The sequence below is a fragment of the Myxine glutinosa genome, chromosome 13, assembly GCF_964187855.1.
Source record: "Myxine glutinosa chromosome 13, kmMyxGlut1.1, whole genome shotgun sequence".
In the NCBI taxonomy this organism is placed as follows: Eukaryota; Metazoa; Chordata; class Myxini; order Myxiniformes; family Myxinidae; genus Myxine; species Myxine glutinosa.
Window position 1 is genome coordinate 105638549 of NC_136273.1, and position 14271 is coordinate 105652819.

The 14271-nt window shown below is 54.3% G+C and overlaps 1 protein-coding gene across 2 annotated transcripts in view; it reads right to left on the reverse strand.

The window, feature by feature from the left end:
- The window catches only part of LOC137418319 (zinc finger protein Gfi-1b), an 83834-nt gene that overhangs the window by 55202 nt on the left and 14361 nt on the right, over nt 1-14271 (reverse strand). For both annotated transcript variants that reach the window (XR_013621290.1, XM_068104359.2), the window contains exons 2-4: nt 10491-10771; nt 8641-8778; nt 8229-8394 (exon numbers count right to left, since the gene is read on the reverse strand). Coding sequence is in view for 1 of the 2 variants with exons in the window: in XM_068104359.2 (XP_067960460.2) it covers nt 8229-8394; nt 8641-8778; nt 10491-10771 (585 nt within the window). In the remaining variant the exon portion in view is untranslated. The remainder of the gene's footprint in view (nt 1-8228; nt 8395-8640; nt 8779-10490; nt 10772-14271) is intronic.

Consider the following 14271-nt stretch of genomic DNA (forward strand, 5'->3'; position numbering starts at 1 on the left):
CAGATCGGCCATCCGCACCTTCGGCCCGCGCAACGTCACCCTCTGCTTCGGCAGCCAGTGCTTCAATTGGACCTTAGTGACGGCAAGCGTGCCCATGGCTTTGCTAGGCGCCGATTTCCTCTGTGCGCACGGGCTGCTGGTCGACGTAAAACGGCGTCGCCTCGTCAACGCCGAGACTTTCAGCTCCCTGGCATGCACAATGAGCAGCTCCGCGCCGACCGAACTATCATGCGCCCTCCCGGCGGCGAACGAGTTCGCTAGCCTGCTCGCAGAGTTCCCGGCCCTCACGCGGCTGACGTTTTCGGCCGTCGCAGTGAGACATGGTATCGAGCACCACATACCAACTACGGGCCCGCCGCTTTACGCCAGAGCCCGCTGCCTCGACCCGGCCAAGCTCGCCATGGCAAAGGCCGAGTTCGACGCGTTGGAGCACCTCGGCAACGTGCGGCGCTCCGATAGCACATGGGCCTCACCTCTGCACATCGTGCCGAAGCCGGGGGGCGGCTGGCGCCCATGTGGCGACTACCGCCGCCTCAACGACGTTACCACCCCCGACAGATATCCTGTCCCGCATATCCAGGACTTTTCCGCCCGTTTGGCGGGGCGGGTCATTTTCTGGAAAATTGACTTGATACGGGGATACCATCAGGTACCTGTCAGGCCGGCCGACGTCCCAAAAACGGCCGTCATCACACCTTTCGGCCTGTTCGAATTCCTGAGGATGCCATTTGGCCTCAAGAACGCGGCCCAGGCATTCCAGCGCTTGACGGACGGCGTGCTGCATGACCTGCCGTTCCTCTTCGTCTACCTGGATGACATCCTCGTCGCCAGCACGTCCCGGGCCGAGCACCTCCTCCACCTCCGAACACTGTTCGGACGCGTCAGCGAGCATGGCTTAATCGTCAACCCGGCCAAATGCCACTTCGGCACGACGGCCGTTGACTTTTTGGGCCACCACATCACCAATAACGGGGCCGTGCCGCTGCCAACCAAGATCGAGGCCATCACCAAGTTCCCGCATCCCCGCTCCATCAAGGCCCTGCAGGAGATCCTCGGCATGGTGAATTTTTATCACCGTTTCGTGCCCCTCGCTGCTCAGCTCATGCGGCCCCTTTACGAAGCCCTCCAGGGCAAGCCGGCCAAGCATGACGTCGTCTGGTCCACAGACATGGACGCGGCATTCACAGGCGCAAAGCTGGCCCTCACCGACGCAACGCTGCTTGCTCACCCGGTGCTCGACGCTCCCATCGCCCTCACTACGGACGCCTCCAACTACGCGGTGGGCGCCGTACATGAACAATGGGTGAACGGGGTTTGGCAGCCACTCGCCTTTTTTAGCTGGCAACTCCAGCCGAACGAGCTAAAATATAGCACATTTGACCGCGAGCTCCTCGGTCTATACCTGGCCGTTCGCCATTTCCGCCACCTCCTGGAGGGCCGCCCGTTCACGGCTTTCGTCGACCACAAGCCGTTGGTTTACACGATGGCCAAAGTCACGGAGCCGTGGTCGGCCCGCCAGCAGCGCCACCTCTCTGCCGTGTCGGAGTTTACCACGGACATCCGGCACGTCGCCGGTAAAGACAACGCCGTGGCTGACTGTCTTTCTCGGGCCAGCGCGAACGCGGTCCACCTGGGTGTGGACTTCGTGCTTATGGCGGCCGACCAGACCGCCGACACCACGGTGCAGGGCCAATGCCTGCACGGCCTGCCAGTGGGCCAAGGTCCACCGCCACACCCAGGCTCCGCTGGCACCTTTCACCGTGCCCGAACGGCATTTCGACCACATCAACATGGACCTGGTGGGCCCCCTTCCCCCATCATGAGGTTTCACACATCTGCTCACCATGGTGGACAGGACCACCAGGTGGCCGGAGGCCGTTCCCCTCGCTTCCACCACAACCGCCGACGTGGCGCAGGCTTTCATCGCCACCTGGGTCGCCCGTTTCGGCGCACCGGCAGACATCTCTTCGGTCCGCGGTCCGCAGTTCACCTCCCAGCTTTGGGGCGCGGTCGCCGCAACCTGGGGGTCAAGCTCCACAGTACCACGGCCTACCACCCCCAAGCCAATGGGTTGTGCGAGCGTTTTCACCGCTCCATGAAGGCCGTGCTCATGGCCGGCCTTCAGGACGGCGGTTGGGCCGACCGGCTGCCGTGGGTCCTTTTGGGCCTCCGCACGGCCCCCAAGGAGGACCTCCAGGCGTCCACCGCCGAGCTCGTCTACGGCCAGCGGCTACGCGTCCTGGGCGAGTTTGTGCCCGACATTACCAGTCCCTGGTCCGCGGCTCGCCAGCGCTCGGACCTCCAGGAGGCCGCCCGACGGTTTGCCCCCATGCCAACGTCCCGCCACGGTGGCCCCCAGTCCTACGTCCCCCCAGCGCTTCGCACAGTGGAGTACGTTTTTGTGCATCATGACGCACACCGGGGGCCACTCCGGCCGCCGTACGATGGGCCCTTCCGGGTCCTGCGATGGGACGACAAGTCCTTCGTCGTCGACGTCGGCGGCAGGTCGGACCGGATTTCGGTGGACCGCGTCAAGCCGGCGCACTTGGACGTCGACAAACCACCACGGTTGGCCCTTCCTCCGCGGCGAGGCCGCCCCCCGTCCACGGTTCCCCCCGCTCGACCACCCACCACCACACCGGACCCCCCACCCCCACGACCCTCCAGGGGTCGCTTCGGCCGGGTCATCAGGACCCCCCTTAAATTGACCCTGCCGGTGCAAGTCGATTCTGGGGGGGCGCGTGTAGCGGTTGCCGCTGAGCATACACAATCGCCTTACCCCTGCCGATGACGCAACCAGGGAGCGATCACTGTACCGGGCTCGCCCAGGCTGCCCGGGCATGCCCAGACTCGCCTTTCCCGGGCAAACGCTCCGATCGGCATGCCGCGCCCGGCTTGGGAGGCGTGGCTTCCAGCATGACATGTTTGATTGTGCTTATATATATTGCTACCCGATAAACGGGCTTTTCAGAGTACCCGAGTTTTCGTTTTACCAATAAAGGAGGTCGGACGAATTCCCGTTTTTTGTCGCGTCAATCCTTTCGACTCGCGTAGGAGCACAGCTCCTCAATACAATGTAGGTGATACCAAAATATCATACTGTGGTGCTGGGCACACACGTTAAACAAAGGTAGGCCACAACGCTTTGGGTTAACTCGAGCTCTTTATTCGTTGCTCACTCGTCAGCACTGCCGTACTCGGGACTGCGAGCCCACGTGTATATCCGGAGGCCACGCCTCACCTGGGGCGTGGCCGACACCCACTGGTGCGCAGAATTATGTCATTGCGCCAGCGAGCCATCGTGTCCACCACATGCGCCCCCCCAGAATTCCCGCGCACCTGAAGGGCCAGTTTGCGGGGCAACCGGATGACCCGGTCGAAGCGCCCTCTGGCGGCTGGCGGGGTCTGGGATGCCGGGATGCCATCTGGGATGTCTCTGGCGGCATCTGGAATGGGTGCAGGGCAGGGGGGTGGCGTGACGGCGGGGTTCGGCGGTGCCGAGGGTCCGCCCGCCGGGGGGTGGTCCCGACGCGGGGGCAGAGCCGCTGCCGGGGGGTGGTCCAAGTCGAGGTGGGCCGGCTTGAGGCGGTCCACGGAGACGCGGTCAGGAGTACCGCCGATGTCCAGGGTGAAATGCTTCACCCCGGTCTCCAGCACGCGGAAGGGCCCATCATATGGGGGCCGCAGCGGTGTCCGGTGGGCGGCGTGGCGGACGAACACGTACTCCGCCGCGCGAAGCTCCGGGGCGACGTGCGTTGGTGGGCAACCGTGGTGCGCCGTTGGCACCGGGGCGAACCTCCGGGCGGTCTCCTGCAGGGCGGAGCGCTGCTGCGCCGCGGACCATGGTGCCGTGGAGTCGGGGAGGAACTCGCCCGGCACCCGCAGCGGTTGTCCGAAGACCAACTCCGCCGCGGATGTGCGCAGGTCATCCTTGGGCGCCGTCCTGAGACCCAGCAGGACCCAGGGGAGCCTGTCGACCCAGCCGCCGTCGTGGAGGCTGGCCCGGAGCACGGCCTTCATGGCGCGATGGAAGCGCTTGCACAGGCCGTTGGCCTGGGGATGGTAGGCCGTGGTGCAGTGCAGCTGGACGCCGAGCCCCCACGCTACTGCCCCCCAGAGCTCCGAGGTGAACTGGGGGCCATGGTCGGACGAGATGTCCGAGGGGGCGCCGAACCGGGCAACCCAAGTGGCAATGAACGCCTGCGCGATGTCCGCCGCCGTCGTTGCTGCCAGAGGCATGGCCTCCGGCCACCGGGTGGTGCGGTCCACCATGGGGAGGACGTGGGTGAAACCCCGCGAGGGGGGGAGAGGTCCCACCAGGTTCACGTGAACGTGGTCGAACCTACGTTCGGGCACCGTAAACGGGGCCAACGGGGCCCGGGTGTGGCGGTGAACCTTCGCGCGCTGGCACGCGAGGCACGTCCTGGCCCAATCGCGGACGGCCTTCCGGAGGCCATGCCAGACGAACTTGTCGGCGACCAGCTTTTGGGAGGCCTTCGTGCCCGGGTGGGACAGGCCGTGGATGGCGTCAAAAACCCGGCCAGCGGGCACGATGGGGCGAGGCCGGCCGAGGGAGATGTCGCACAAAAGGGCCGCGCCCACACCGTCGAATGGTACCTCGGTGACGCGGAGGCCCGTGACGGTGGTCCGAACAGCCTGGACAGCGGGGTCGGCGGACTGGTCCGCCGCCATCCGGGCATAGTCGATCCCGAGTTGGACCGCATGGGCGACGGACCGGGAAAGGCAATCCGCCACTGGGTTGTGCTTCCCGGCAACGTGCCGGATGTCCGTCGTGTACTCGGACACGGCCAAGAGGTGACGCTGCTGCCGGGCCGACCACGGCTCGGCGACCTTGGCCATCGCGAAGACATGGGGCTTGTGGTCGACGAAGGCCGCGAACGGGCGGCCCTCGAGCAGATGGCGGAAGTGCCGGACTGCCAGGTGGAGCCCGAGCAGCTCGCGGTCGAAGGTACTGTACCGTCGTTCGTGCGGGCGGAGCTGCCGGCTAAAAAACGCCAGCGGCTGCCAAGCTCCCTGCACACATAGCTCGTGCACCGCGCCCACCGCATAATCCGACGCGTCGGTGGTGAGTGCGATCGGTGCATCGGGCGCCGGGTGCGCGAGCATGGTGGCGTTAGCCAAGGCAAGCTTCGCGCCGCGAATGCCGTGTCCATCGGCTCGGTCCAGGCCACGTCGCCTTTGCCCGGCTTCCCCCGGAGGGCCTCGTGCAGGGGGCGCAGGAGCTGGGTGATGCGGGGCAGGAAACGGTGATAAAAATTCACCATGCCCAGGAACCCATGGAGCCCCTTGATCGTGCAGGGGCGCGGAAAACCCCTGACCGCCTCCACCTTGGCCGGTAAGGGGATGGCCCCGTGCCTGGTGACGCGGTGCCCCAAAAAGTCGATTTCGTTGACGCTGAACCGGCACTTGGCGGGGTTGATGATCAGGCCATGCTGGCCCAGGCGTTCGAAGAGCGTGCGGAGATGGCGGAGGTGCTCCTCACGGGACGCGCTTGCGATGAGGATGTCGTCCAGGTAGACGTACACGAAGTCCAAGTCGCGCAAGATGCTGTCCATAAGCCGCTGGAACGCCTGGGCCGCATTCTTCAACCCGAAGGGCATCCGCAGAAACTCGAAGAGGCCGAATGGTGTGATGACGGCCATCTTCGGTATGGGCCTGACGGGGACCTGGTGGTATCCGCGGATGAGGTCCACCTTGGAGAAGAGGGACATTTTCGCCAACCGTGCGGAAAAGTCCTGGATGTGAGGGACCGGGTAGCGGTCGGGGGTGGTAGCATCGTTGAGGCGGCAGTAGTCTCCGCACGGCCGCCACCCGCCGCCGGGCTTGGGCACAATGTGCAGCGGCGATGCCCATGCGCTATTGGAGCGCCGGACGATGCCCAGTCGCTCCAGCATGGCAAACTCCTCCTGCGCCATGGCGAGCTTCGCCGGGTCGAGGCGGCGCGCCCGGGCGTAGACCGGTGGCCCGACGGTGGGGATGTGATGCTCCACCCCGTGCTTGACGTCCACCGCCGAGAAGGTGGGCCGCGTGAGGGCCGGGAAACTGGCGAGGAGGCGGGTGAACTCGTCCGCTGCCGGAAGCGTGCAGACCAACCTCGCCGGGACCGAACCGCTCAGCAAGCCACTTGGCGAGCCGCTCGGTGAGCCGCCCAGGGAGCTGCTCAACGAACTGCTCAGCGCGCAAGCAAGCGAGCTGAAGGTTTTGGCTTGGACAAGGCGTCTGTGCCTCACGTCCACCAGCAGCCCATGCGCACAGAGGAAGTCTGCTCCGAGTAGGCCCATGGGGACACTAGTGGTAACGAACGACCACTGAAAGTGCTGCCCCCTGAACCGCAGTGAGAGACAACGCTTCCCGAACATGCGGATGGGCGTGCCGTTGGCGGCAAGCAAAGCGGGGCCCCGGCCCTCAGCTTGCTTGTCGGATGCGGAGGCAGGGAGGATGCTCACCTGCGCTCCCATGTCGCACAGGAAGCGACGACCCGCGGAGGTGTCTGTTATGAACAGAAGGCTGCCAGTATGGCCGACGCTCATGGCAGGAAGCGAGCGCCGGCCTGGCCATTTCCCGACCTGCCAAAAGTACAAGGCGGGCGGCAGGACCTGGCCTTGTGGCCGAACCTGGTATGGAAGTGGCACCAGGTTTGGCCCGGTGGTAGTTGTCGTGCCGGTCGTGACGACGGGGGCGGGCGGGGCGTGGCGGCGGCCACGCGTGGATCTGCCCAACCTGCGCCGTGTTCGGGAGGATCCGAATGCAAACGCGGCTCCGCCAAACCTGCGCCGTGTTCAGGAGGGTTCCGAACGCAAACGCGGATCCGCCAAACCTGCGCCGTGCGCGGCGCCGGGATCCACGACGGCCGTGCTATATGCCGGCCGTGCGTCGTGGGCTGCAAAAAACTTGTCCGCCTCCCTTGCCAGGGCGCGCGATTCCGTAATGGGTGAACCGGCCAGCGCGAGCCGCACCTGTACAGGTAGCTGGCGGAGGAAGAGAGCACAGAAAAGGAAATCCGCGTGGCCGTCGCCGAGCAGGGACAGCATGTAATCCATGCGGCGGACGGTCGTGTGTCGCCGAGGACGGGAAGGTCCAAAAGACGGTCAGCGCGGTCGGCCTCTGTAAGGCCAAACGTGTCGAGGAGAAGCCGCTTGAGCGCCACGTACTTGCTCTCGTCCGGCGGGTGCCGGAGGAAGGACACGAATCGGGCGGCCGTGCTGGATCCAAGGGCAGCGACCACGTAAAAGTACCTCGTGTCGTCCGCCGTGACGCCCCGGAGCTGGAATTGGGCCTCAGCCTGTAGAAACCAGGTGTCGGCCTGGGCCTCCCAGAACTCCGGGAGCTTGATCGCGACAGCGTTGATGGCCATAGCACGTTCGGGGAACAGCAACGGCTGAACCCGTTGGAGGTCACCAGTGTTGTGCTGGGCACACACGTTAAACAAAGGTAGGCCACAACGCTTTGGGTTAACTCGAGCTCTTTATTCGTTGCTCACTCATCAGCACTGCCGTGCTCGGGGCTGCGAGCCCGCGTGTATATCCGGAGGCCACGCCTCACCTGGGGCGTGGCCGACACCCACTGGTGCGCGGAATTATGTCATTGCGCCAGCGAGCCATCGTGTCCGCCAAAATACGCTGTATCTTTATACATGTGTATGTCATCAAACTGTCCTACATTCCTACAATGTAGGTGTCACCAAAATATCATACGCTGTGTCTTTAGACATGTGTATGTCATCAAACTGTCATACAATGTAGGTGATACCAAAATATCATACGCTGTACCTTTATACATGTGATACGGATCCGGAAGCAGCGAATTAAAAAAATTTAAGTGATTCTTCATCGTTGAGTTATGGGGCCAAAGACGATATGTAGCATAAAAAGTTGTGGACGACTTATGACAAAACTTGGTAGATTAATTGGTTAAGTGACGATAACAAGGTGATTAGCTTTTGGTTCAGGTCCGAATCCAGATCCGACCTATCAAGTACAAAAGGTAAACTGTTTAGCCTGGCAGATTTATGCGCTCTACCGAGTGGCGTTCTAGTTGTTGTTGTTGTTGTTTTTTTTTGTTTTTTTAAAGTCCATTTTGGGTTCGTATAGTTTGAGAACTTTTTTTCTTGGTTGAAGTAAATCTTAAGCAGGTGTCAGAAGGAAAACCAAGAAGCTCAAAAGGTTCAAACTATCCGTCTCCAGAAACATTTCAGGTGTTATATTTACCTGTGTGTATGAAAGTGTGTTTTTTCATGTCAGATTTCTGGTGAAATCGTTTTCCGCAGAACTGGCAGGGGTAGGGCCGGGTGTCCGAATGAATGAGTAGATGGGTGGATAACGTGGACGAGCGTTTGAACACCTTTCCGCAAATCTTGCACTCAAAACAGCGGCCCTGCAGTCATAAAGAGAAAGTGGTTGTGGTTGAACGGAACGTGGGTGGGGAAGGGGGAACAGAGAACACAAGGAGGGAGGGAGGGAGTGCAAATGAGTGCATGGAGGGAGAAGAAGAGAGAATAGGTTACAAATAATTGATATGGTATGGGATGTTATGGACACTGCCTCAGGTTACTGCACTTGTAGAGATAGAGTGCAGAGCCTGCACATTCTTCCCAACGAACCAGCTCAACCGGTCACCCACCTGTGAGTGCACCAAGTGGTGTTGTTCCAAGCTCGCCGCATGGCCAAAACTTTTATCGCAAATGAGACACACGAAAGGGCGCAGCCCGCTGTGTGACCGACGAACATGGACCTCAAGACCGTGAGAGGTGGAGAAAACCTGCACCACAGAGACAAAGCCTTTCAGGTGCAATGATTCTCACCTTCCCATCCACTTAATCCAAAACTTGGCGTACTTACGTGTCCTTTGCACACCATTTTTCTTATTGTATAAACTTAGGCTCGTGGAAGAGTATAGGAAAAATATAAGACATATACATTTAACATTTTAGGAGGATCTCGGGTACATTCGTCAGGTCGTCATTTCCTATAACATCAGGGGCTACAGCATACATCCGGGGTAGGGGTGGGGAAGGGAGGGGGGACCAAAGACGTCCTCTCTCAGTATATATTTATTATAATAGAGCAAACGTATATGTCTGTCCGTCCGTCCATCCGTCCGTTCGCAGGTACCGCAAAAACGGCTCAACCGATCGCAACGATATTTTGGGTGGGTAATCCTGGGATCCCCTGGAGTAAAATAGGGTATATTGTTTTTTCCAATTTCAGCTTTGGCCTCCAGCATTTTTCGGTTTGGACTCCTGCATAACGTTATTTTCCCGGGTAGCGCACAAACGGCTGCACCGATCGCTGCACAGCTGCACAGCTGCACCGATCGGACTCGGTGACCTCGGACAAAGACCTTTTATAAGGACATGGGTTGAATCCCTGCTTGAGAGAATGCCAACCCCCTCCCCGCCATCACGGTCGTCTCTCCAACTCACAGTCCTCCCACGAGATATGCGGAGAGGATGACCCAAAACCAATTATCTTCTTTTTGATTCGTATATAAACATCATTAAAAGTAAATAATGACCTCTGCCAAAGTTCAAACGACGTGGGTTTATTCTCTACATGAGAGAATTCCACATAGCTATTTGGGCATTGTATAAGCTAACAGATCGCTGTCTCCATCGATCTTGCCAAGGCCGTAACACCTATCGGCTCAAAATCTTTTTAACTGTTGACTTGGTAGTTTTTACAATGAAGGAAACACGTATCCGGAGTACATACGACATAGCGATTGTGAATGTGACAGCTCTGAGGCGTCTTTCACTTCACATGGAATTATTCAATACATTCATTTATTAATTGAATGATCATTACGCTCATTCTTACGCTCATCAAACGTTCATTAAACATTCAACGTTCATTCAACGATTACGAAAATAAAAACGAAAAACATTACGAAATTACGTTCACACCGTCACATCAAACACTACCATGAACACAAACATCGTCACAACATCGTCACAATGAAAACATCGTCACAAACGTTACGTTACGTAATTCAAACCGTGCACACATCGAATATTGGAGAGCCCATTGCCCAAATTTGAAACACAATGGAATAATATTTACCGATATGAACAGTGATGTGGCTTTTATTGAAATTCTACAAATACTGTTGCGATTTTGATGACTTGCGTGTGATATGATTCAACAGATGTTTATATAAATCGTTTAAAATAAAAAAGCCTTCAATTTCTGACATTTTGCCTTTTCATTTGGGCCTCCCAATTGAAGCCCCGCCCATAGGGCGGGTAGCGTTGCTAGTACTGTTAATGCAATCCATTGTTCTACCTGTCCTCTGATGCAGTTCAACACTCACCTTCACAAACAAGACTACTGTAGACCTACTTATTTGTGCATCAATATACAGGCCTTACTTAGTGTCTAGGCCTGATTCAAGCCTGTGGGTGCAGTGTCGGTCCTATCCATAAGAATTATGCATTACTAAGAATTATTAATTGTCGAGGACGCCAAACGTACCTTGTCACATTGGACACAGCGGAAGGTGCCTCCAGTGTGGCTGAGCAAGTGAGATCGCAGGGAATCGGCCTGGGAATTCAGAGAGCATGGGGACCTCGGGGAGCTCAGGACGGTCCAGCTCTGTGGTTCCGGTTCGGCCCAGAGAGGACAAAACGGTGTCCTGCCGGAATGTAAGAGGTCCTGCTGAAGACAGAGCGGTGCAGGACATCGGCGCGGCATGGGAGGCGACGGACAAGTAGCGCTGATGTCCCCCAGGTCGACGCACAATCCGGGGAATTCGTCTGCAGACACGCAAGTCTTGCCTCATGTACCTCATGCAGCCTTACCTTGTCCCACACTTATGTCAATCCCAAATAATCTCGTTACCAACACCATAAACACGGCTCTTCATTTGCGACAAGACAACATGCTCTGCAAGCACAATCATCACCTCAATCATCAATACATGAAATATCATCTCGGAAACCTGGATATACAGTCACGTGAAAAAGTAAGTACACCCCATGTAAAGTTTTGACTTTTTCCACATATATCAACATACAGCTATTTGATCTTCATTTCAACAATATTGATAGATAAAGGTGATATAATATAACAAATATCATGAAACATTTACATTTTGTAGTCCATTGTATAATTTAAATAAACATAAATTCAAATTTCGCATGTGGAAAAAGTAAGTACACCCCGACATTTATCACTACTTCAAATACCTAAAATTAGAAACATAGTCAGGTTCACTCTGTCAATAAATTATATTTCGTTCAAAATCATGGTAGATTAGCAAACCTATACATTTTTGGAAAGGTTATAGCATAAGGAAACTAAAAATCAATGTTTACATTTGGAGAGATACCTGTATGGCGGACATTTTGGATTTTCAAAATGGCCACTGTAAAATACATATTTTGTTCTATTTCTGCCTCTAATTACCCTAAAAACTTTTTAAAATATACTAAACCTATATTTTCAGGGACAAGGAATCCAATGAAAGTATCAAATTAGTGCTATGGGGAATGGTAAGGCACGAATCAAAGGTTTTGAATTGCAAAATACTGTCTTTATATTCGCGATAAGTTGCATAATCAAATACATGTTATCATTTTGTACAGGCAGTTAATAACATCAAAATGTGTCACAATAATTCATATCACCAAACATACACAGGCAGTCAGCAAAATCATACATACACATGCAGTCAGTATAACTTCACATCTACACAGGCAGTCGATGACAAAATATACACAGGCAGTCAATGGCATCAAACATACACGATTACAGAATATGCCATTTAGAGTTCGTCATCACTGTCCTGTGTGTCGTATCCGACAATATAGTCCGCAACGTTTTCACAGTCCGTTCCACACAAGCAAAGGTCGGTCAAATTGATTGGCAAATCGAATTGGTCGAATGGTCGATCGAATCGAATTCGATGAATCGAATCGAATCGAATCGATCGAATTGGTCGAATGGTCGAATGGTCGATCGAAGTGATTGGTCGAATGGTCGAATGGTCGAATTGGTCGAATGGAATTGGTCGATTGGTCGAATTGGTCGAATTGGTCGAATCGAATTGGTCGGAATTGGCAAATGTAAACATTGATTTTCAGATTTTCCATGTAATAACGTTTCCAAAAATGTATAGGTTTGCTAATCTACCATGATTTTGAACGAAAAAACATAGTGAACCTGACTAACAGGTGCACCAGCTCAGGTGCAAATGATTAGAACATCGTTAGAGAGGATCTTGGAGGAACCTGTCTTATTTAAACCTCTGACATTTAGTTTGGTTTGCTCTTTGTTGTTGAAGTGTGCGGCGTCACAATGGCTAGATCAAAAGAGCTCTCTGAGGCCTTCAGAAAGAAGGTTATAGATGCCTACGAGTCTGGGAAGGGATTTAAAAAGATCTCTAAACAATTTGAAATCAATCATTCAACTGTCTGGAAGATCATCTACAAGTGGAGAAGATTCCAAACAACTGCCAACTTGTTCAGGCCAGGCCGCCCCAGCAAGTTCAGCCCGAGAGCAGACCGCAAGATGCTGAAAGAAGTCTCTAAGAACCCCAGGCAAAGACCAACACTTCTGGAGCATTGTGTTCTGGACAGATGAGTCAAAGGTAGAGCAATTTGGCGAAAGTACCAGAAGACATATTTGGCGAAAACCAAAGACAGCATTTGACCACAAGAACCTGATACCAACTGCAAAGCATGGTGGTGGAAATATTATGGTTTGGGGCAGTTTTGCTGCATCAGGGCCTGGGCAGCTCACCATCATAGAATCCACTATGAATTCTTCCTTGTACCAGAGGGTGCTTGAGGATAATGTGAGGCCATCTGTTGGAAGGTTGAAGCTCAACCAAACGTGGACTTTGCAACATGACAATGACCCTAAACATACCAGTAAATCCACCAAGGAATGGCTGCAAAGAACGAAATGGAGGGTTCTGGAATGGCCAAGTCAAAGCCCGGATCTAAATCCCATCGAGATGTTGTGGGGGGATTTGAAACGAGCTGTGCATGCAAGAAACCCCTCAAACATCGCACAGCTGAAATAATTCTGCATGGAGGAGGGGGCAAAAATTTCCCAGTCGATGTCAGAGACTGGTAGACAGTTATAAGAAACGCCTACTTGAGGTTGTTTCTGCTAAAGGGGGCAATACCACCTATTAGAGCCAAGGGTGTACTTACTTTTTCCACATGCGAAATTTGCATTTATGTTTATTTAAATTATACAATGGACTACAAAATGTAAATGTTTCATGATATTTGTAATATTATATCACCTTTATCTATCAATATTGTTGAAATGAAGATCAAATAGCTGCATGTTGAAATATTTTGAAAAAATCAAAACTTTACATGGGGTGTACATACTTTTTCACGTGACTGTAGGTACATCAGCTCTCATAGCTTTAGTGTTCAAAATGATTCCTTTTAAATTTATCAATTTGTGAAAGTGTACCAACTTTGCTTCATGAATGAATGTCCAGCTTCAATATACGATTATACTGAGTCGGACTATCTATGTTAGAAAACATGAGCGTCCGTCCGTCCATCAGTCCCCAAACTACTCCCTCAGTTTTGGGACTAACTCCGCCAAACCTCCTGTGGAACGTTTTGGGGTCCCAGCGGATGTTCTAAGGTAAGTAAGAGGTTTCAAAAAAAAAATCCTCAATAAAATTATGATTTTGATATTAACTCGATATGAAACTGCTCCGAATGCGGAAGTGAACAGATGACGACAATGGGCTGGTTTGTTCATTTCTCAATACAATCGTCATTTAACACAGTATTTTGTTATAATTTTAATGTATGATTGGAATAATGCTCTTTGAATGAAAACAGAGATACCGGTATTGAGTTTCAATATGAATGAGGAAATGAAGTGAGGATTTCTACTTCCTAACCGTGACATTCGCCATATCATAAGATATATACATACATTCGCCATTGACTGGGGGTACAACCATTCAGACTGGGTACGTTTTTCTGCAAGTCCTTCACGAACCGGGTGTCCATGTCTGACGTGCGACTGAAGGTGGCACAGGTAAAAAATTGTTTTTTTTTTTTTTGTATACAGACTCGAGGCTCGTGAAAGAGCTAACATTTATCAAACAAACAAATCAAACAAACAAGCAAACTTAGTATATAAAAAGGGGAGCGGTCGACAAGATGGGGAGAGAAGGGGAGGAAGCACACAAACACAACATTTGAGAGCAGGGACATCGGGAGATGTGTGGGAGGGAGAGGGCCTGGGGGGAGGCAGGATAGGTATAAAACGC